The 22,183-nt window shown below is 67.0% G+C and overlaps 1 protein-coding gene across 4 annotated transcripts in view; it reads left to right on the top strand.

The window, feature by feature from the left end:
• RBM19 (RNA binding motif protein 19) overlaps positions 1 to 18,918 on the top strand; it is a 92,918-nt gene extending 74,000 nt beyond the window's left edge. For 2 of the 4 annotated variants that reach the window (XM_079151568.1, XM_079151569.1), the window contains exons 23-25: positions 7,642 to 7,762; positions 18,062 to 18,155; positions 18,490 to 18,918. In XM_079151568.1, coding sequence (XP_079007694.1) covers positions 7,642 to 7,762; positions 18,062 to 18,155; positions 18,490 to 18,604 — 330 coding nt within the window. In that variant the 3' untranslated portion in view covers positions 18,605 to 18,918. Of the gene's footprint in view, positions 1 to 7,641; positions 7,763 to 18,061; positions 18,218 to 18,489 lie in introns of those variants that run through there. The other 2 variants (XM_079151571.1, XM_079151570.1) reach the window with 2 other exon arrangements.
• Positions 18,919 to 22,183: the final 3,265 nt, after the last annotated feature.

The following is a 22,183-nucleotide window of genomic DNA, read 5'->3' on the forward strand; positions in this document are numbered from 1 at the left end:
GCGTGGGGCATGCTGTGCAGTAGAGCTCTCCGAGGAGAGCAGCCCGTGGGGACACGTCTCCCCGTCGCCTTTGTGACCTGGCCCTCCCGCCAGCTCCTGCAGCTATAGCGTGCTTGCCGGGTTGCTTGGATTTGGGGTGCTGGGGACGGAGTCCAGGGCCTCGCGCCACTGAGCCAGACCCAGCCCTGAAGCTCTTTGAGGTGAGGCCCTGCTTGGAGCCGGGGTCCAGCAGGTTGGCCTTGCCGTGGGTGCGACCAGCGGGCGTCCCGCCGTGTCCTTGGTCACTGCACTCTGGGGCCCGAGCTCCAGCGAGCAGGTGACTGCCGGGCATCCCCATGGGCTCCCCCCCCCACCCCCCGCGAGCTCTGACCGCGGGCGGCATTTCCCTTCCTGGCAGCAGGGGCCACGCCCTGCAGTGGCGAGGAGTCCTTCCGAGGGCAAGTGCGTCTTGAAGCTGCCCCTGGCATCCTGAGGGGTCCAGTGAGGGTCAGCTGCTTGGAGCCCAGGGTACAGCCCCAGGGCACAGCACAACCCCCGGGCCCTGGGACACCCCAGGGGCCTGCGCGCCCTCGTCCCTGTGCCTCGCACCAGGTGCCTGTGCCGTGGACGCACAGCCATGTTCGTCTGGACGCCTGCTCCTCTCTCCCGGGCTGGCAGCCTTCCCGGGCCTCCCGTCAGGGCCCAAGGGACAGCCCCCTGTGGGCAGCAAGGGAGGCAGCAGAGGTGGGCTCCTGGTGGCAGCGCCCACCCTGCCTGGGCACAGTAGGTGGCACGCTGCCCGCTCCAGCACATGGCGAGTGCTGCACGCGGCTCAGCTGTGCCCTCCTCACTGCCACAGTGCCCGGGCCCCCAGGCCGCCGTCCGTGGCCCCCAGCTGTGCACATCTCCAGGCTCCTGGGCAGAGAGGGCCAAGGGGCAGGCTGGGCAGGGCGGGGCAGCTCCCTGCGGGGGCGCTGGGGCAGTGCAGGCCCCGTCCTGGGACGCGCCTCTCGCAAAGGCCACGCCAGCACCAGCTGTTAGCACAGGGACCACGACACCAGCCAGCAGGAGCTGGCGTCCCGTGCTGCGTCCCCTGCCCCGGGAGCTCAGCTCCCCTGCGGGTGGTGGTCGGTTTCCTGGCCGTCGCCTGAGCCGGGGTGCAGTGGTGTCCCAGGAACAGCCGGAGGAGGACGTGGCGGGGCGGGGCCCACAGCAAGGCGCTCTCCTGCCACCCGAGTGGAGCCACCCCGGGACACGGCACTTGGGTCTGGAGGGTCAGACCAGGTTTACGTGTCCAGCCTGGACACGGCGAGCCCCGCGTCACGTCGCAGTGAGAGCCGCCACGGTCATCAGGAGAGAGGCGTGCGCAGGGGCCACGCTGGGCACCCAGGCCAGGCCGCAGTGTCCACAGGCCCCGGCAGCCCTCGGGGCCCCGTGGGAGGGGCAGCTCCTCCCGCCGTCCCTCCCCTGCCTCCGTTCCTGGCTCCCGGGAGAGCTGAGGACAGGAGGGCACCCACCGCCCTCGGCCAGGCAGCTGACCCTGGCCCCACAGGCCTGTGGCAGCTGCTCCCTCAGGCAGGAGGAGGGGACCGAGAGCAGAGAACGGGGCCGGCCAACGGGAGCCATGGCCATTGAGCACGCGGGCTGGGTGGGCACCGGCGGTTAGCGCTTCCAAAGCAGCTGCCCCAAGCGAAGCCCGAGGTGGCCCCGAGCACGTGCCCCTCTGTTGCCTCTGAACGTGGGACCCTGAGTCCTCTGTCCCCTTGCCAGAGACCAGGTCCCACCTGGCACTGGGGCCCTGCGGAGGCTGCAGGGGCCGAGCTCAGAGTGACCAGGCGGCAAGGACGGCAGTGGCACCGTGAGCGCCGCCTGGGCACAGGACACGTCCCGGCCTGCCGTGCCCCGTGCCCGGGGCACCTGCAGAGGCGCTCCTCCCCCACTCCTGCCCCGGGGTGGGCCCAGCCTCAGCGCCACCTGCTCGCAGGAGGCGGACGAGCGGGCATCCCCAGCCCGGGGCGTTTCATGAGCTCCTGACGTCGCCACAGTGAACGTGGGTCCCTCCGTCCCTCCCACAGCGCTGCTGTTATCTAGCTCTCAGGTGTGACCAGCAGCGTCCTCAAAGAACCTTCCCCACGTCCTGCGGGGAAGCAGGAGACGAAGGCTGAGGGGTGAAGGGGACCTAGGCTGAGGGGTGAAGGGGATGGAGGCCGAGGAGCGAAGGGGACGGAGGCCGAGGAGCGAAGGGGACAGGGCATCATGCACCAAGGACCCACACAGCTGAATGCAGGGCCTCCCCAGGATCCTGGGCTGTGCTGGGCACATCTGTCCACAGCCATGTGTCGGCCTCTGATGCCCCACGTTCTCCGAGGTCAGTGCTCTGATTGGCGGACCCCTCAGACTTCAGAACCCTACTCGGCAGGACAGCACCCTGCGCAGGCGTCGTGCTGTGACCCTGGCGGGACTCCGGGATAGCAGGCAGGTCAGGGCCACATGGCCGGTGCTGCTCGGCTGGGACAGCCTGGCCCCTGCCCCGTCCGCTGGGTCCCCTAGCCCAGTGCCCTCTTGCTGCCCCTCCTCCCAGCACACCCCCCGCTCCCACCTGGCCTCGGGGCTCCTGGGAGGAGGCTGGAGACTGTCCCTTGGAGCGTCTCTGGGAAGAGGAGGTGTGGGGCGGCCGGGCTGTGCCCAGGAACCAGAGCATGGGTTTTCCCACGCAAGGCGCCTTTAATTCTCCTTCCCGGCCGCGCCTTTGTACTTGTGCGGCTGCAGCTGTTTTTATTTGCCGCCGCTGCTGTTGTTTTAAAAGGTCTATTTTCACATGGAATGTTATCCAATTAGCAGAGCAATGTGTTGGCTTAAATAAACACTCGGGGGGAGCCGGGACGCGGCTGGCAGCAGCAGAGCGCTGCGCTGCGGAAGACCATGCGGCTCCAGTCGCTGCAGCTCGCGGCTCCTGGCACGTTCCTCGCCATCCCACAGAGCCGGGGTGGGCACAGGGAGCCACAGGGGCGTGAGTCCCCAGCTGTCCCCGTCCAGGGGACACCAAGGGGCTTCTCCAGGCCTCTGGTCACCGCAGGGTCCACTGCTGGGCCTGCAGCGGGCAGGGTTGGGCCAGGCAGAGCCGCTCAGCCGCACAGACTTCCTCCTCGCGGTGTCCGGCTCAGAGCCACGTGGCACACAGGGAGCGTCCCGTCCGGCCGTCCTGGTGCACAGCACGCGCCTGCTTGATCGCCTGAAAGGGCAGAGGGCCGGGCCGGCCTGTGGGGGTGCAGCAGAGCGAGGGGCGCAGCAGGCGCACGGTCCCCACCCCGCTCCTCCGGCAGAGCCGCATGGGGTTGGTGTGGCTGCGACCCAGAGCCGCCTCTTCTCTGTTGGGCGAATGTGGAGGAGGGACCCAGGAGGGGACGCTGCTGCCCTGGGGCCGGCATGAGGATGAGGTGGAAGATGCCGGAAGCGCTGCCTGTGGCACCGCGGAGCGGGGGCAGCCAGGGCCCGGCACCCTCCCTCCGTGCCCTCCAGCACGTGAGCTGGGAGCAGATCAGGAACGGGCCCGGCGACTCTGCCACAGCGTGCAAGGCACGTGCGCACTCGGGCCTTCTGCTTCCGTGTGCGGGTTTGCCCAGTGTCCGTCACCACAGCCGGAGGGCAGAGGAGATGCGTCTGGACCCTGGGCTGACCCTTCGAGGCAGGGACTCGGGCTCAGCCAACGTGGGGACCAGGAGCCTAGAACAGGACAAGCCACCCCAGACGTGTGCACCCAGAGCGAGCCCTCGGGGGCAGTGTCCTCCCTCCAGATGCCAGGCCATCGGTGAGAGCCGCCAGGAGAGGGGCAGACCCCGCTGCGCTGGAGAGCCCACTGTGCTCACGGCCTCCGGCGACTCACTTCCAGGGGCCATGGGTTCCAGGAGCCCGGCCTCGCCACACGCCGGGCCTGGGCTGGAGGAGCAGCCCTGGTCTTACTTGGTCTTCTGGTGACCCGCGAGGCCAGGGCGTCCCCATTTGCAGTTGAGGAAGTGACGACAGAAGTTCCCTGTCAAGTCAGGGAGCCAGAGAGCAGCCAAGCCAGCTCCGTGCCCGCCGCCCCGAGTGCCACTGGCCCCAGCCACAGCCCTGCCTCTGGCCCCCGCTGCAGGGCTGCCGCGTGCTGGCCGGAGGGAAAAGTGTCCGTCTCCGTGCTCGAGGTGCGCGGGCTGGGAGCAGCCGCGGGTGCTTGTCTTGGAAGCGCCCTCTGCCGCTTGGGCCCTTTCTCAGAAGGGCCGAGAGTCGCCCTCGGTCACGCACAGACCCCGCTGTGCCAGCGCAGTGCAGGCCAGAAGCTGTGGACAGGGCTGCCGGAGAAGGCTCCAGGACTCGGAGTGGGACGATCGATCGTGCCCACTTCAGAGGTGACGGCACTGGCCTCTGTGTGCCCAGCGGTCCCACCGGCCTGGTTCCCTGTTTGCTGTGCCCAGTGCCCTGTCCCCGGGCCTGCTGGTCGTCCTTAGCCAGCTCAGTGGCAGCTCTCGCCAGGCGTGGGGGCACAGCTGGTCGGGGCCGGGCGGTGTGGCCCTCTGCCTGCCGGGACGGTTCCCCAGGGAGTGGGAGGGACCAGGGGGCACCCTGGGCGGCAGCAGACAGGAGTCTGTCCCGGCTCTGCCAGGAACCAGGCAGTCCTTTGCAGCCCTGGGGACACGCGTCCTGCCAAGGCCGTGCGGTGAGCTTTTGTTGCTGGAGAAGGAGGTTTGTCTCCAGGGAGGCCGTGGAAAGGGCAGGCCCAGCGCAGTGCTGGCCGCCTTCCAGGGCCTTCCGTTCTTCAAGATGGCCGCCAGGCCTGGCCAGTCTACCTGCACCGTCATCCCCACGCCACCTGAGCAGACCTCCCAGGAATTCGGACAAGGTGGCAGGGAGACCCTGGCTCCCCAGACCTGTGGTCCGTGGCTACGTCAGAGGAGAGCCAAAGCCAGGATTCCTGGGCAGCTGCCAGAAACCTGGACAGTGGGGAGGCTCTGGGGCCAGGTGCAGGCCGCACGGCTTCTGAGCAGAGCTCGGGCTGGAGACCGCTGCCTGAGTGGAGCTCGGACGCCGTGGAGCCAGGGTCCAGGTGAAGGTCAGAACGCACCTGTGCTTCGCACAGAGACGCGTGCAGGACTGAGCAGGGACCAGCCACAGTGGGGACCCGTCACCTCACTTAGGCTAAAGGGACACTTGGAGGTAAAGGTCAGGGCCGGAGCTCTTGTCCCCCACTGGGCCTCCCATCCACTTGGCCTCCGTGGAAACCAGAGTGCGAGGGAGCCCTGGCCACGGGCCCAGGAGTCGCCTCCTACGTGGGGCTGTCCAGGAATGACCAGTGTGGCCATCAGGAAACGGCAGGAAGTGGCCCCCAAGGGCAGGGTGGCTCCTCTGTGGCCTCCTCTTTGCCGACGACTGTCAGGGTTCCACTCTGGACCTTAGTCTTCCCCAGCGAGCCAGCTGGGGTTTGACCGCTGGGTCCTGGCAGCATGGGTCACTATCCCCACCCTGTGAAGTCCCAGAGTCCTGCACGTTGGGCACAGTGCCAGACCAAGACTGCATGTGTCCAGTCTGGGTCCACGGGCTTCACTGTCCAGTCCAGACCTGCTCCCGCCTGCCCTTGCGTCTCTGTGGTCTGAGGGGCAGGGCTGGAAGGGACCTCAGAACACTGAGCAGCAGAGGGCCTGCACTGCCCTGCCTGGCCTGGAACCTTGTGTACCTCAGGGAGTCCCTGGAGGCACTGGCGGGTCTTCCTCCTCTTCCTCCTCCCCCCGCCCCCCGGGATGCTGCGACTCTGCCGAGCTCTCCTTACGCTTTTTAATGAAGCCCAATCACACTGGATTACCCAAGGCCAGGTTTAGCCTGGAACCAGGGTCTTTGTGCTGCCTGGGACAGTGGGAGGCCACCAGGTTCCGGCCACCAAGGCAGTGGGCACTCGGGAATGCAGCCTGATTCTCGTTAGCTGGCGGGACTGGAAGAAGGGTAACCGCTGCTTTTGGAGACCCGCATACTGTCGTAGCTGCTCCTGCAAAGAGCTGCGGTGTGGACCCGCCATTGTTCCTGCTCCCTGTCGTGGGAACGAAGTTGGGTGCACAATGAGGACGCAGCCTCCAGCAGATGCTGAGGCTCAGAGATGTTAAGCAGCTTGCCCAAGATCACACAGTGAAGGGGGATCTGAACCAAGGTGGCCAGCCAGAGAGCCCATTGTCAGCTGACCCACCACCTCACCTGTGAGCAGAAAGCCCTTCCAAAGTGAGGCCAGCGTACGTGTGGGAGGAGTCCAGCGAGGAGAGGGACCGGAGGGCCAGGAGGGGATCTTTAGAGACTCCTACAGCAGGCCTCTCTAGGCACGTGAGCAGCAGAGGAGTGAGAACTGGCTTCCCAGGGTGGAAGCACAGTGTGACCACAGGAGGCAGAGGCTGGGCCTCCCAGGGCCTTGTCTCCTTCCAAGTTGAGGCTGAGAATCCGGCAGATGCTGCTCTCAGCCGCCCCCACCCACACCTCCCTGGGACACAGCTCCTCAGGGACCCTGGCACCAGGAGGGAACATCCGCCACGCCAGACTCCCCACCAGCTCCTCTCGCTTCCCGAAGCCCCCGCCCCCCGATCAGGCTGTCTCCCTGTCGCCAGCTGAGCGCGCGTGTGTTTTAGAGTTCTGAATGGGCCATTTCGGCTCGGAGTCCAGATGCAGTTTTATGTCCGCCTGGGAAAGACGGCAGAGGCTCTGCTGGCAGCCAGAAGAGTTTTTAAAATTAAAGTTAAAAAAAGGGAAAGAGAAAGCTTCCCGCACCTGGCCCTCCTCGGAGCAGCACGGAGCGCGTTTCTGTCGGCCACTTGTCCTTAGAGCGCGGTTCACTGCCTGCCATCTTTCTGGGTCCCACTTCTCTTGAGTGGGCACCAGGTGCCCTCCTTAGCCTGTCGTGCTGAGATCCCCCCGCAGCCCCTTCCTCGGCGGCCACCAGCGTATTTTCTGGCAGTCCCAGAGGCTGCAGGTCCCAAGTGGAGCGTCCCAGGCAGGTTCCTTCGAGGGCCTGTGGAGGCTGGCATGCTGGCGGCCTTGGCCTGCGGTCTCGTCACCGAACCTCCAGCCACACCCCGTTCAGCCTGTCTCCACGCAGCCCCCAACAGCAGGTCCTGGTGGCCAGGGGCCCTCCTACTCCGGCGTCCCTCACCCGGGCTGATTTCTCTGCAGCTGCCTCTTCTACACGGTCTCCTGAGCGCTGGGGTGGCCCGGGGTTTCTCCTTCGGGAGACGCAGGTCAGCCGTGTGGACCTGTTGTAGGTGCGAGCTGCAGAGCCAGGGAGGGACCCACAGGAGTCAGAAGAAACCGAAGGGGACAGATTCAAGAGCAGTGTGAGGGACAGAGCCACCAGGGCCAGCGAAGGAGACTGGCACCAGGTGACACTGGCTGCACGGTGGCCAGACGGAGCTGGGCTTCCTTAGGAGCCGCCGATGCTGACGGGGGGCGGGAGCCTGCGCAGAGAGGAGGAACGTGGGGAAGGAGCCCCGGCCAGGCGCCAGGCACGCCCAGCCCCTGTGGAAACGGAACCACTCATTAGCCGGCGGCCTGCAGCCCCGGCCCTGCTGGAGCCCAGCGCCGCGTGCCGCAGGCAGGGAGGACGGGGGGCACCTGGGTGCCTTCACTCACACGTGGCTCTGTCTCGTCCCCGTGCAGAGAGCCTTCAACGCCCTGTGCCACAGCACCCACTTGTACGGCCGGCGGCTGGTCCTGGAGTGGGCGGACTCCGAGGTGACCCTGCAGGCCCTGCGGCGGAAGACGGCCGAGCACTTCCACGGTAGGCGCGGCCGGGGGGCTGGGCCTCCGGGTCCAGGGCTTCTCGGGAAGCAGGAGGGGCTGGGTCCCCAGGAGCGTCAGCCCGAGCTGGGCAGCCACCCTCCTGTCCCTGTGCTGGGACTCTGGCCGCCTGCCGGCCTCCCTACCATGGCAGGTGCCTGCGCTCCTGGGCCAGGTGACAAAAGGAAGGTGCCAGCCTCCTTCCCACTCCGTCCGCTGGCTTAGCGACGGGTCATCTGGCGGGGAGCACGTCCCCTCCTGCCTGCCTCCGAGCAGCAGCAGTGGGGGACTGCACCAAGGGTCCTCAGAACCCAGAGGCAGCCGGGGCCTAGGCGTGGCCGCCTGCCAGCCTGCAAGACTCAGACCCCTGCTGCCCCACTGGCCGCCACCTGGTCTCCGTCTTGCTTCCCTGAGTCCAGGCGGGGCCCCGCGGCTTGGCCCGCTCGCCTCCCTCTGATGCGGTGCCTTGCCCTCGAGTCCCTTCCTCCTGGACGCCGCCCCCGCCGTCCCTGCCCTTCCTCGCCTGTGGCAGTCGCTTTCTTGGCTCATCGTTCTCGCGGCACCCAGCTCGCGCAGGGTCGTGCTCTTCTTCGTCAGCGTTGGGTTCATCTGGGTCCCTGGCACCTGCCAGGCCATCACCTCAGGCGGAACGTCCGGGCCAGGGCGAATGCGGAGCCAGAGAGGCCGAGGCTGCAGCCAGTCTCCAGCTCGGGGCTCAGTACCTGACGTGCAGGACGCGCCCGTCCAGGCGCTGACAGGCCCAAAGGCACCTGTGCGGCCGTTTGTGTAGGGACTCCCCCGGGTGGAGCGGCGCGTCCACTCCCCACACCACCCGGCCGAGGAGGCCGAGGCGGGCGTCCCAGCACTTCCTCCCCGGGTTGGGGACAAGCCCTGTCGACGTGCTGAGCTGCACAGGCTGCGCCCCTCCCCTGGGAAGCGCTCCTGTGGGGTCAGCCCTCCTGGCCGCTCAGCTACAGCGGGCGGGTGGGCGCTGCCTCGTGAGCACCCCGTGCTTGCCCACCCTCCGTGTCCCTCCAGGAGCCTGTGAGGTGGGCGTGGCCAGCCCATTCTGCAGATGGGAGAACTGAGGCCCGGGCACTGAGGTGACGGCGACAGGCAGGACGTGTGCCTGGTTCCCTCCCCGACCCTGGCCTCAGCCCTGGGACCCCAGTGCAGGCCACCAGGCAGGGTGTGCTGTGTGGCCAGCCCGGAGACGGCCCTGCCCCAGGAGCTCCCACCCGCCCTGCTGTCCTCGCCCCAGAGGCCCCCGCGGCGGAGGCAGGGCCTGTCGGGTCGGGCTGCGGCCTCTGCCCTCCCGGCAGGCCTCCTTCGCTGTGCCCTGCCCTGTGGTGAAAAGTGCCCAGAGCCTTTGTGTTGAGGTCACATTGTCCAGCGCTGGAGGAGCTGGCAGGCCCCAGGGCAGCGGGATGCGGGCCCAGTTCCCTCCCGGCCCTGGCCTCGGGCCCGAACTCTGCCAGGAAGGTGCTCAGATCTCTGCCCACCACGTCCCTGCGGGTGGGCAGGGGTCTCGGCGCCCCTTGCACGGGACATGGACCCGCCTGCGAAATAAAACTGCCAGGGCAGGTCTCGGAGGCATCTTGAAAGTTGCCCTGCGTCGGCCGAGACCTTGACGGGACAGAGGCGCTGAGGGAAGGGACGGCCAGGCGGACGCCCCCCAGACCTCCCCTCCCCGTCCCTCATCTGCATGGTCATCTGCAGCGCCAGCGCCGCTGGTCAGGTGCTGCTCTGGGGCCTGGCGGGTGGCAGTGTGAGCAGAGCGGAGGAGGATAGGGAAGTCCCCACTGCAGTGTCCTTTTATCCCAGTGGGTCACAGGCCAGCGGGTCACACGCCAGGGGGTCACACGCCAGCGGGTCACACGCCAGCGGGCCACAGGCCAGGGGGTCACAGCACCCAGAGGCTTTCAGGCCTGGGGCCACGTACCTGCCAGGGACGTGTGGTGGGGAGGGAATATGCCTCTGCGCCGCATGCACGGCCCACTGGGGGCAGAGGGCCTCTGCTTCCCGTGTGGGGTCGGGCGGGCTGTGGTCAGCCTCTGTACCTGTCGCCTCCGGAGCCCGGGCATCACCCACGCCGCTGGGCTGCAGGTGTGCTCAGAGGTGGGACCTCCCACGCCCCTTCTCTTGATTCCCTCGTCACACCCGCCCGCCTCTCCCTCCAACGTCCAGTCTGCCCTCCAGGGACAAGGCTCTGGCCGTGCCCTGTGGGCCCTGCATGTGGCGCACCTCCTGTGCCACAGAGCTGCTTGTGTGGGACAGGGTGACAGGCGAGCACCGAGCCAGCACAGGGCCACCGAGACCTCCGGTGTGTGCTGGCACCACCAGTGACGCCCCCACGTGCAGGGCACCCAGCCTGGGCCCCTGAGCCGTGCAGCCGGCACTGACGCCATTTGGCCTGAAGCCAGGTGTTCCCTCCTTGCGCCGTGAAGCACCGCTGACCTGAGGAGACGTCGTGTGATCGCTTGTCTGTTTTTGTCCTGAGTATGGGACCTGGTGCTCTGTCCACCGCTCAGCTGCTTCCCAGCCCTTTTATCTTGAGACGGGTCTCACTGGTGGCCCGGGCTGGCCTCGAGCTTGCAGCCCTGCCTCGGCCTCTCAAGGCACTGGGGTCACAGGCGTGCGCATGTGACTTAGTGAGGCCCCAGCCAGGAAAACGGTAAGGAGACAGGGAAAGCCTGTGTCGGGGACTTCCCACGTGCAGAGGGACACAGCAGTCTTACGTGCTCCTTCTCAAGGGTAGATGTTCAATTTCATTTTAGCCCCTAATTCCCTAGAGAGGTGCTATTCCCATTTTACAGAGGTTCAAAATGAGGCCCAGAGAGTTCTTCTGACTTGCTGAGGGCACACAGCTCTGGACCCAGTGGAACAGATGACCCTGTTTCCTTGTACCCTAAATCCCAAATGGCCTGCTCCATCAAATCTGGGCTCCCAAGCCAGCAGGGAAGCCACTGCAGAACATGGCCCCCAGTCTGGTGTTCTAAATAAAGTTTTATGGGAACGTAGTCCTACCCATGGGTCTGCATCTCATGCTGCAGGGGCAGCCGAGCAGTTGTGGCAGAACCTGTGGCCCCACGAAGCCTGAAGTCCTCACTGCCTGGCCCTCACTGGAAGTTGGCAGCCCCTTGGCCTTGTGGGCTGGCTGGGCTTGTGTACCCAAAAGCCCCGGATGGCTGATTCCCCCAGATGACCGGCCTCCGCCTGTAGGTCTAGCCTCCCAACTGCAGCCCCCTCTCCTGCCCAGCTCGGGGCCCGGCTTAGTGTGCCCTGGAGAGGAGCCCTGGCTTTGCTTCTGACTCACGCACTCAGCAACTCTGGGCTGATCACCTGATGGTCCGGACACAGTCGGCTCTGGGCTGAGGAGAAGGCCCGTCCCATACAGCTGACGCTGGAGCAGGAAAGACAGATGATTACCAGATTGACCAAGTCCTGTGCAGGAAATGAGAAAGGATGACGTCCTTCCCTCTTATTCCCCGTGGTGCTTACGGAAGCTCCCCAGGGAGTCACCGTTTCTCTGATTTGAAGGGACCAGACAGCCAGAGAGGTAGGCATTCCAAGCAGGAGGAAGCTCGGGTGCAAAGGCCCTGAGACAGCCATGTTCAGAGCAGGCCGTGGGAGCTAGGGAGCAGGTCAGGGTAGGAAGGGGCCGGAAGCACCCTGGAGGGACCAGCAGGGTCCATCCCAGCTGCAGGCTCATCTGGCCTGGCAGGGAGCCTGGCTTTTATTCCAGATGCAGTGGGAAGCCCGCGGAAGGTTTAAGAAGGGGTGCGAGTCCCAGGATCGAGTTTCCTCCTTCAGACCTTGTCCTCGCTCTCTCTGGGGGTGGCACGTAGAGGAGCAGGAACAGGGTAGGCAGTCCCCGTCTTTCTCTGGTGAGCAAGGACAGTGACCAGAGCAGAGGCCAGGGCTTGAGAGAAGAGGTGGACTGCACATTTTTGGAAAAGGTGGTGTCACGGGGCTGGCTTCCGGAGGGCAAGAGACAACGCAAGCCTGGCGCCCGGGTCTGTGCTCCAAGTCACCCAGCACAGTGGGGCCATGCGATGAGCCACCAGGAGGCTGGGAAGAAAGGCATGTGGGTGGGTTTCTGGGCCAGCTGGGCTCCAGACACCTGCTGGACACCCGTGGTCTCAAGCAGATGGGAGCTCCTGGGCGAAGTCAGGGCTGAGGGGTGACTGGGAAGTCGTCAGCTAGGGAGGATCCCCACAGCCTGCCGCAGCTCACACACCCTCTTCCAGCACATTCCAAAAGACCAGGGACCAAGAGCCTTCATCCTGGAGTCCGCCAGCCTTGCGGAGAGGCCTGCTGGATCTGGCCCACGGAAGCATGGCCTCAGGCTCTGAGGCTCAGGAACCGGGGCTGGGCTGTGGCTCACAGCGGTGTTGTGTCCAACTACAACTAAAAAGAATCAGGAGACTTCCGGCAAGTACGGGAAGTCAGGATTCACCGCTCAGAGCCTCCCTCACGGCTCCTCCGCCACCTGGAGAAAGTGAGCTCCCCATTTTCAGGCCTAGACTTGGTGCTGCGGCCCTTCGAAGGCCCCCTGTGGGGAAGGGCAAAGGGGACTGTCCAGGCTGCCCTGCAGGGTCCCGACAGGAAGGCGTGGCCGAGGGCCCTGCGGGAGGTGGTTCCGTCCCCACAGCCTGGGCTGCAGCAGCTGCTGGAGGCAGGATCGGGGAGGGCACAGGGGGAACTGTGTGGGCCGAGGCAGGGGGTCGGCGGCTGGCCGTGGGGACAGGAGGGGGCCTGGGGACTCGGGGCCCAGAGGCCAGCTGGAGCAGGTGTCGCACAGCCTCCCGCCCCTGTGCCCTGAGCCTCGCTAGGGGTGTTTTGGAAATATTTCCGGGCGCTTGTGCAGCATCCTGTGCAGGCGCCCCGTCCCCCGGGAGCGCCGTCCGTGCGGCGAGGTGCTCGCTCCCAATCCAGCTAAATTGTTATTGACTTGTGTTCTCCGCCTTCCGCAAACACTTCACTCAGCCGTCGCCAGCGAGGCCAGGGATCCCTGCTAGGGCTAACGGGAGCCAGCTGCGCGGCCGTCTCTCCTGCTCCTCCTCATCGATCACGGAATTAAACTGACAGGAGGGGCGCGGGCCGCACGGGCAGGGCAGGGGCCCGGCAGCAGTGGACGAGGGTTTGGGAGCCTGGGGACAGGAGTTCTGGAAACCGGCGGAAGGAGGTGTGGCTGCTGGACGGGGGGCCAGGCCAGGAGGCTCAGAGGTTCTAGGGCTGACCCCAGAACAGAGGTTCTAGGGCTGGCACGACCGCGGGAAGCTAGCTGGACTTTGTGGAAGAGAGGACACAGGACAGGTCAGAGGCCGCCAGCTGGTCCTTGCCAAGGACACCCACAGATCTGTCTTGCCCACAAAATAGGAAAGCAAAATGACTTGGAATTGATGACCAGTATTTTGTTGTTGGAAGATTTGGCCTGAAAATCAAGATTCTGACCTCTCTTGGGAAACCGCGTCTGGCCGTCCTGGTCCCGCTTTCCCACGGGGCTCCCCGCCTGGGGAGGGGCTACCCATCTTTAGAAAGCGTGAGCCTCCTGTTTGCCGCAGTCCTCAGTCCTCCCTACAGTTGCCCCTGGGCTGTCTGACTCCATCGCCTACCTACCTGGCCACAGAGGAGATAGTACCATCTCCTCCCCCTCAGCCTCTGCAGCTGAACCTGACCCATGCTGGCCAAGCCCCTGAGACCTGAAAGATCCTGATGTCCGAGCAGAGTGGCGGGTGCTCCCCGGCTCTCCTGGTCACCTCTTTCCCCTCTGCAGAGTCCCCACCCAGGAAGCTCCCCACCTCTCCAGCTGGCTCAGATGCACACGAGCCCGAAGCCCCCAGGCTCGGGATGCACTCTGGGTAATCCAGGCTGGAGAACCTGCACCCCGCCTTGAGCAGGGTCTCCCAGTGTCCTAGACCCCATGCTTCCCAGATGCCCAGAGTAAGGTCACCACTCCTGGGTCAGTCACAGCAGTGCCTGTGGCTCTGGTGACCCCCGTTTTCCACCTTTGGGAGCAGATGCGGGCAACAGTGGTGTCTGGCTCTATCCACCCGGTGCAGGGTGCAGCCCAGAGACTCGCCTGCCCTTTCCTGTGGAGTCCCTGCTTCCCCAGGGAGCCAGGTGGTGTCCCCCACCACAGCGCAGGTGGCTGAGCACGGGCCTCGGCTTGGTGGACCTGGAGAAGGTCCCACGTGGAGCCAGCCGGTCATGTGACGTACCCACAGCCTAGGCCACCGCCTCCTTGTCTGAAAAGTGGAACGCTGGTGTCACCAGCTCAGGGAACTCAAGAGAGCCCACAGCCTGCCACCCCAGAGCCCGCAGGTGCCTGGGTTCTAGCCCTGTTCTGCGCCCTCGGCATTAATTGGGGCAGCTGGGTCCTTTGCTGGGCACTGAGTAGCCCCTGGTTGGCCTCACAGGTCACCTTGGTCCTGCTTGGTTACATTTAGCTCTTGCTCAGCCCCTCCTGGAGCTGCCCTGGCCTTGGGGCCTTCGGCCAGTGCCCTTGAGTCCTCTGTGGGGAGTACTGCTGCCGGTCCTGTCCACGTAGGGGCTGTCCCGTAGGGCAGAGAAGAGGGACCCTGGGGACGCAGGGCCCAGCTGCCCCTCAGCCCAGCTCCCGGGCCCTAGGCCAGGGCTTCCGCTCCGTGCCCTGGCCCCAGCGTGAGCCTGGGACTTGGCGAGTGCTCAGTACTAAATACCTGCTGGGACCGTCCAGAGCCCTGGGAGGCCAGCAGAGCAGGCGCTGTCCCCTTAAACGGATGAGCGCGCGGTCCTGCCACGAGCAGCCCAGGGCAGACACAGGGAGGCACCTGGACTCCTGCCTGGGGCAGCAGGGTGGAACCAGGGAGGGACCAGGCCGAGCACCCATCATGGGGGTCAGGCCAGCGCAAGCGCCTGGCACCAGGGCACCCACACCTGTGAGCCTGTGCCCATTTCCCCAGGGTGGCCCCCAAGGGCCAGGATGGCAGGCCACTGAGTCCCAGCCTGGAGCCTGGCCTTCTGCACCCTGCCATCCACCCTGCCTCATCTCTGCCCCCTGCCACGTCCCCCTGGCCTGCAGCAGAGGAGCCTGCCCAGGCCCGCAGCTCACAGCTGGCCGAGGCGTGCCCACCCTTCTCAGGGCCTCCTGTCCCTGTTGCCCAGCCAGCGCCCGGTATGGAGGGGCAGGGGCAGGCGGGGGCAGTAGCACCCCTCTGGACCCCCGTCACTCGCGTGGGTGCCCCTCCAGGGCCCGCCTGAGGCCAGGCTTGTCCGCTTGGCCACATCTTGATGCTGGTGATAGCCAGAGGGGTGATCCCAGGACAGCGGAGGGCGCGGGGCTGGGCCAGCGTCGCAGCTCCCCATCTGCCTGCCTCGCTGGCCGGGCTCTCCTGGGGCTCCGTCCCCACCCTCGAGGTGGCCGCGACCATGGCCTCTGCATCCGTCTGGGGCCCCAAGGGGGAGAAGCGGCCTCCCCTCGTGACTCCAGGGATGGCGGAGTGGGCGGTGCCATCCTGAGCGCCCACCGTGGGCTGGGCGACACGCCTTCAAGATGGTCTTGCCATCCTCCTGCCTCAGCCTCTCAAGCAGCCAGGCCTCCAGTGACAGCACCGCAGTGGCTCACGTTCTCCAGCTCCCCAGGCGGAAGGGTGGGCACTGTACTTTTCATTGTCCTTGGTAACTGCAGAAACAGCCCAGAGAGGTGAAGCAACTTGCTGGAGGTCACCCAGCCAGGCTCAGCAAGGCTGGATCCCAGGTTAGCCTGAACCGCGAGCCCCGAGCCTCAGCCCCTCTCCTCCGCTCGGAGCCCAGCTGGCCTCCCCTCCCCTGGCTGCTCGGCCGCCTCTCCTCAGGGCTCCTTGCAGAGCCCCTTCTCCCCGCCAGCCGCCTCTCCCCCCAGCTTGCCTTTCCTCAACGTTCTGCCTCCAGAACAAAACCCGAGAAGTGCTCTCCTGGCCCCCGACAGCCTGGCCCCCGCCCGCGCCTCGCACGCAGGGTGGGTGCCAGCCGGGGAAGGGAGACGCGGGCTGGCGCTCTGTCAGGGAATTAATTGAAAACTGAAATCGTTAGGGGCCTCCAGAAATGCAGGCTGGCGGCTGGGTGGGCGGGCGGGCGGCGGGGAGGCTGCGCCTCTGCCAGGCTCCCTCCGGGCCGTGTCCGCATGTCCTCTCCTCGTTACCTGACACCGTCCTGGCTCTGCAGTGTCTGCGGGAACCCCGAGGCTGGGATGTCAGGAGTGGGGTTCGCAGCTGCCCTGGAAGCAGGCCGGGGGGTGCTGGGTGTCCTTGGGTCCTCGGCCTTGAGCTCAGGTCCAGTGGGGGGGCATGCAGGTGACTCACCCAGGGCCACCCGTGGGTCACGGAGCTGGCGGTCACCATGTGCCCTTGTGTCCCAACAGTGACAGCAGGTGGCCTGTGTGGCATGGCGGGTCCTGCCTGTTGGCTCTGCTGCCTCCTGGAGGAGAGGGCCTGGGCCCCGCGGCCTGGCCCAGCCGTGGGGTGGCGTGTGGCCCAGCCACCCACAGCCGGCTTCTACCCCAGCTCTGTCTACACTCCCTTGAGCCTTGGCACCCCCAGGGGGCACAGAGAGGCAGAGGCAGTTCCCTGAGGCCACACAGCTGGTCCGTGCAGAGCTTGGTGGGGGTATGTGGAGGGTCTCGCAGGAAGGAGCCCCTCAGCTGCTCACGGGTGCTGGTCCCAGGCAGGTGGCACTGCGTCTCCTCTACCGTGGGCCTCCCCCTGACCCCGCAGCAACACCCCTGTGTCACTGCCCAGCTTCTCCAGAGGTCTGGAGAAGGGAGTGGAGGCCAGAGTCCACGGCCTGGACCAGCCTGCAGGGAGAGGGAGCAGAGCTCAGAGCCCAAAGGGAGGCTGGTCCCCCGCCAGGCTCAGGCTGAGAGAGAATAAAAAGTCCTGTGGAGCCGAGGGCGGTAGCTGCGGCCGCTCCTCCTGTCCCAGGACAGGCCGGGGGACCCTCTACTGTGGCCACAGGCGTGGGCAGCAGGCCCGCAGCCCTGTGGCTGGCCTTCTGTTTCCTGTGCCTATTACCTGCCCACGAATTCAATTTCCAGAGACCATTATGCACCTCGTGAGCTGGTGGTCACCAGGGCTGCGGCCTTGAGCGGCGCAGGGGGAGAGGAAGCCGCCAGCCCTGAGCCCCAGGCCTCTGCTCCCGCCCTCTGGGGAGCTCGGCCACGCCCTCGGACCATGGCCCACCTGCCCATCCCCCAGGGGTCTCAGGCGCCCCACTGTGTGCCAGGCCGTGGGCTGAGGCTGGGCTCACAGAGCTGTGGGGACAAAGGCTGTCTCGTGGTGCTGGGCCGGGAGCCGGTGGGGGTGGGGTGGGCAGGAGCTGGGCCCCGCCTCTAGGTGGCCCCCTCGGCAGCCTGGGCCAGCTCAGGCGGTGCCCCAGAGACGTGGGGTCTCTTCTGAGGTGACAGGTGCCTGGGGCACGTGTCCAGGGGGCTCCCAGGAGGGTGGGGTTCCCGGAGAGACGGTGATGGGACTCCATCTTCCATGGCCGCGTCCATCAGTTGGGGGCAGTGAGCGGGGAGGCGGCTCAGGCCGGTCCCCCTGGGCCGCGTGCTGTGCTGCCACCCTGGGGGCTCAGCACCCGGAAGGCTGGAGAGGAGGAGGAGTGGAGGCCCTGAGGCTCTTGGGACCTGCTGGGGCGAGTGAAGTTTCCAGTTGAGTGGAGGCCCGCCAGCGAGTGGCCGGCTGTGGCTGGACCGGCAGGACTGACGGAGAGGCGGCCCCGCGCTCGGCCTCGCCGCCCTGTCTCCTGGCCTGCTCCCCCACTGCGGGCAGCGTGGGCCTCAGGCCGCCGAGTCAGCTCCACGCTGCTCCTCTGGCCGACCTCAGACCCCGCCGCCCGGCCCGCCCTCCTACACAGGCAGCAGTCAGGCGTGGCGCCAGGAGGGACACGTGGGGGCCGGCGCCTGCCCCCTTCCCGCTCCTCAGGGGACTCCGGGGCAAGTCCCCAGCCTCGGCCCACCCCAGAGATCCCCTCCCGCCAGCCACTCCCCAGGCTCCTCCACGCCTCCCCGGGCCCTTCACGCAGCCCCGACTGGGTGCCGCCATGGAAGTCTGTGGTCTCCAGTCCCAGGAATGGCTCCTGCCTGCACCCGCGGCCCTGGCTGGCCCTGACCTGCAGGGAGGAGGGGCTCACGCGGTTCCCTGCCCTCGCGCCCCCTCCCCATCCCCCACGTCCCTGTCCTCCCGTCCTGCCTCCTGTTCTCTGCCCCTCCCGTGCCTCCCCTGGTCCTCTCCCCTCTCCTCACCCCTGCCGTCGTCCTCTCTCGCCCTCTGGGCTCCAGAGCCCCCGAAGAAGAAACGGTCTGTGGTGTTGGACGGGATCCTGGAGCAGCTGGAGGACAGTGACCCCGACGGCGAGGAGCAGGCCCTTCAGCTGTGAGCTGGCACCAGAGGCACGTGGCCGGGTGGAGGTCCAGGGTGGAGGGGATAGAGCCTCTGGCCGTCCGCCCCCAGAGGGCCCATCTGCCCAGGAGGGTCAGGGTGTCAGGCTGCAGAGGCTGGGGACTTGCCCGGGGGGCACAGCCGCCTGAGGCCAGGACCCTGACCCTGCCCGGGGCAGGCAGTGCCAGGTGAGGCCTGTGCCCGGGAGCCAGGCTGTCCAGGCAGGACCCTGCCCACCAGCTCAGGCTGGGAGGTCCCAGCCCAGGCCCCTGGCCTCCCTGAGGCCGCATGCTGAGCAGGTAGGAGCCTCTGCCCTTGCCTCCCCCAGGTCTGCCGTGCGAGGATCCCAGCTGCATCTGTCCAGGGGACTCTGTCCACCCTGCTCTCATCACGTGGGGCCAGGAACCCGGTCTCCTCCAGGGACACCTCGGAGCAGCGGCTGAAGCACCAGGCCCCAGCCACGCTCTGCTCTCGGGCCTCTGGACACGCAGGGACCTCCATCCTGGCCAGCAGTCTGAGGGCAGCCCCCTGGCAGGGCCGAGAAGCCACGCCTCGGCCTCATCTGAGGCCCTGCAGCCGTCCCAACCCTCTGACCGCAGACCCGGGCACCCCAAGCCCTGGTTGTCCTTCTGTCCGTGGGCGCTGACCTTGCTGGCCTGGTCAGCGGGCCGGGGAGTAAACCTCAGACGCTGGCTCTGGCGCGCAGTCCGCTTCCTAACTGGGACTGGCGGGAGCCTGGCGTTCTGCGTCAGCCCCGTCATACATTGTGTGGGGACGAGGTTCCAGTCCTTGTCCAGTGTCCAGGGGGCTTGGGTCCCAAGCAGGGCTCCTCGGTGTCCAGCACTCAGCTCACTCCCTGTGGGGCAGGCGCAGCCCTGGGCACAGCAGAGACAGACCCCAGGAGGCTCGCTGCCCAGCATGGTCGCCATCTCAGCCTCCTCACTGTGGAGGGGGGACAGTGACCCCGTACTGGAGGGTGAGGCCAGACAACTCCAGGCCCCTGTCCCAGGTCACAGCCTGAGGGCCACGCAGGACGCAGGCCAGGCCCGTCTGACCGGAGACCAGGAGCAGCAGAAAGGAGGGCCGCTCCAAAAACCGGCCAGGGTGCCCTACCTCGGCCTGACCCTGCCCTGCCGAGGGGCGCACTGCACAGCAGGAGCAGACCCATGAACAAGCAAGAGGTCACTCTCCACAGCGGCCTCGGGGTGCCCGGCACCCAGCCGTAGACCCCGTTCCATAGGCAGCCCCCTGACCTGGCTGGACCGTGAACTGGGTCCGGCTGGTCCGGCTTAGACCCTCTTGGGGCCTCCCCTGTGCACTGAGTCAGGTCCCCTCCCCAGCGTGAGGCCCATCCCACCGTCCCTTCCCTGGGCCTGTGCAGGGCGCCCGACCCCCGCCCCGTTTCCCTGGAGACCTGGCCTGAACGGCACTCCACGGATGAGCGCCTCCGGCCTCACCCCGTCCTTCCCCCTGCTGGGTTCCAGGAGTCAGTGCAGGGACAGCTGGAGTTGGACACGGTCTCCGCGACCCTGGGGCCTTGCTTGGGGACAAGTCCAGTAGTCAGGGCCACGAGGACCTCGTGACCCTCATGATGCTGCCCTGGCCATCCTGTGCAGTCACGTGGAGCTGGGTGACAGGGAAACCAGGCTGGTGTCCACCTGCCCAGGGGAGGGGCTTCGTCAGTCCAGCAGGTGCCCTGAGCAGGGAGACTGGCCACCTGGCAGGAGGTGTCAGCCCTGGATCACGGCCCGGGGGCCTTGGGAGGGGCTCTGGACAAGTTTGATGACAGCGGCAACAGAGCGAGGCCCGGGCTGGGCCGCTGTGGGGCCTGCACCTCCCGACCCCGTGGTGACGCCTGAGGGCAGGACAGGGCCATGCGTCATCGGGGGCCTGTGGCCTCCAGAGGGTCAGGAGGGAACCTGACCGGCTAGACCAGAGAGGGTGCCTGGGAGACAGGCAGCGCTCAGGCCAGGGGGATGTAGGACACGGGGGCCCGGGGCCTGGAGAGCTAGAGCGGCGCTTGGGAACGGGACAGGCTGTATCCAGAGGCAGGGCTGGACCCCACCTGCTGACCCTCCCACCCGCCACCCACGGGGACCTCAAGCCTGCCAGCGGCTGCGTATCCCAGGTCCCTGCCGTCCAGTGTAGCCAGTGGCGGGCACCAGCAGGCGTGGGGGAGTGGAAGAGGAGCAAAGCCACTCTGTGCTGCGTGGCATGCTGTCGAGGTCCAGCCCTGCCTCTGGTGTCACCACCCTGCCCAACCCTCCCTCTGTCACCCAGGGCCTCTGGCCCTCAGTCTCCTTGCAGTTCCCTGCTGTGACAGGGCCAGCCTGCTGGGGAGGCTCGGAGGGAGGAGGCTGGCGGGACCTCGGGCAGTAGTGCAGCTGGGAGGGCAGCCACAGGGAGGCTGGGGAAGCGCAGTGGACAGGGCCTGGCTGCGTGCAGGACAGAGACGGTTGGCCAGGGCCTGAGGGCAGGCAGAGTGAGGCGGTGGCGGCCCTGCTTCCAAAGACCCCCATCCCATGTCCAGGGGCCACCTCCAAGCCCGTTCTCCGTGTTTTCAGGAGCCTGAGCATCCAGGCTGGCCGCGCCTGCTGAAGTCCAAGCAGGTCATGGGTGGACAGTGGGTCTCGCGCCTCCTGGATGCCGAGTGGGGTCGTCGTTGTTAAATTATCCTTCGGCAAGGAGCAGATGCCCGGGAGGTCAGACCTGGGCAGAGCACGGGGCAGGGGGGAGAGGCCCCAGGCGAGCCTGCGTGGGAGCAGCTGCCCTCCTGCTGCTACACATCCCAGCCCTGAGGACTGAGTATCACCGGGGCGCGGGGCAGAATCGTCTTTTCTGCCTAACTCGGGGACACTGGGTCAGCGCCAGGGCCTGTCTGCAGATGCACGTGTGGACGAGGGGCCGGCAGGCACGGAGGAGTCCCAGCCGCCTGGAGTCTTCTGCCTTCTTCCCGGGGACTCAGAGGGTCCTCGGCCAGAGGCACGTCTCAGGAGTGGGCAGGTGGAGAGCAGCCCGCCACCCTGCAGGCGGGTGGCAGGGACCGGCAGGCTGGCCCTCCTCACCTGCTCATCCTGCTCTCCAGGGACCTCTGTGCTGTGCGGGGACCTGAGGTCGCCCCGCCCGCCTCACGGGGCTTCCCCCGCTGAGTGGACACGGCTGCCTCCTGGTCCTGGGCCCCCCGTGGGCAGGAGCGCCTCGCTCCGTGTGGCCCCCCAGGCAGCGAGCCACTGCTGGGCTCCGCAGTGAGGAGGACAGGAGGGATTGCCCGGGGCCGGCCTGCAGGCTTTGGGGAACAGCGCTGCGCTGGGTCTCAACACCTGATTCGATTTGTTCTGCCGAGATTGAAATGGGAAATGGTTGCCAGCCAGACGTTCAGAGGACTGGAGGGAAGGCGCCGGGGGATTTAAATTTTAATGGAAACGCTTTAACCCTTGCTGCGCCTTGCGGGAAAGGAGCCCATCCCCTCCCATGGGCGCGGGCTTCCGCCCCCCACTGGGCTCCGCAAGAGCCTGTCCTCATTCCCAGGGGCATTGAGGACGAAAGCCCAGGGCAGCCCTTGCTTCCCAGGACAGGGTCCCCAGTCCCCGTGCTGCCTGGGCAGTGCCCGGGCGCCTCGCGCCGGCGATTCTCCCCAGCTCCCTACGGGGCAGGCCTAGCCCATAGGTGCCCTGCTGCCTCCCAGCCTGACGTCACCGTCCTGTCCTCCGATTGCAGGGCAGTGCCCGTGTCCACGCAGGTCACGTCTCCCCTCCTGGCGGCCACGGGGGCCGAGGCCAGGCAGTGGGATACGGACACGGGTGGGTGACCAGCCCACCAGAGCACAGCACTGAGGACAGGGACTGGGACCAGGGCCCATGGGGGAGCAGGCAGGCTCCACCTGCATAATTCCAAGAGACACAGTGCCTGCCAGGGAGGTGGCAGTGGGCAATGACCCGGACAAGGCCAGACCTGGACAGAGGAAGAGGAGCGGGGGCACCGGTGACGCCTCAGCTGGGGGAGCAGAGCCGCAGCCAGTGCCC

This window comes from Sciurus vulgaris, assembly GCF_902686455.1.
Source record: "Sciurus vulgaris genome assembly, chromosome: 8".
NCBI classification, from domain to species: domain Eukaryota; kingdom Metazoa; phylum Chordata; class Mammalia; order Rodentia; family Sciuridae; genus Sciurus; species Sciurus vulgaris.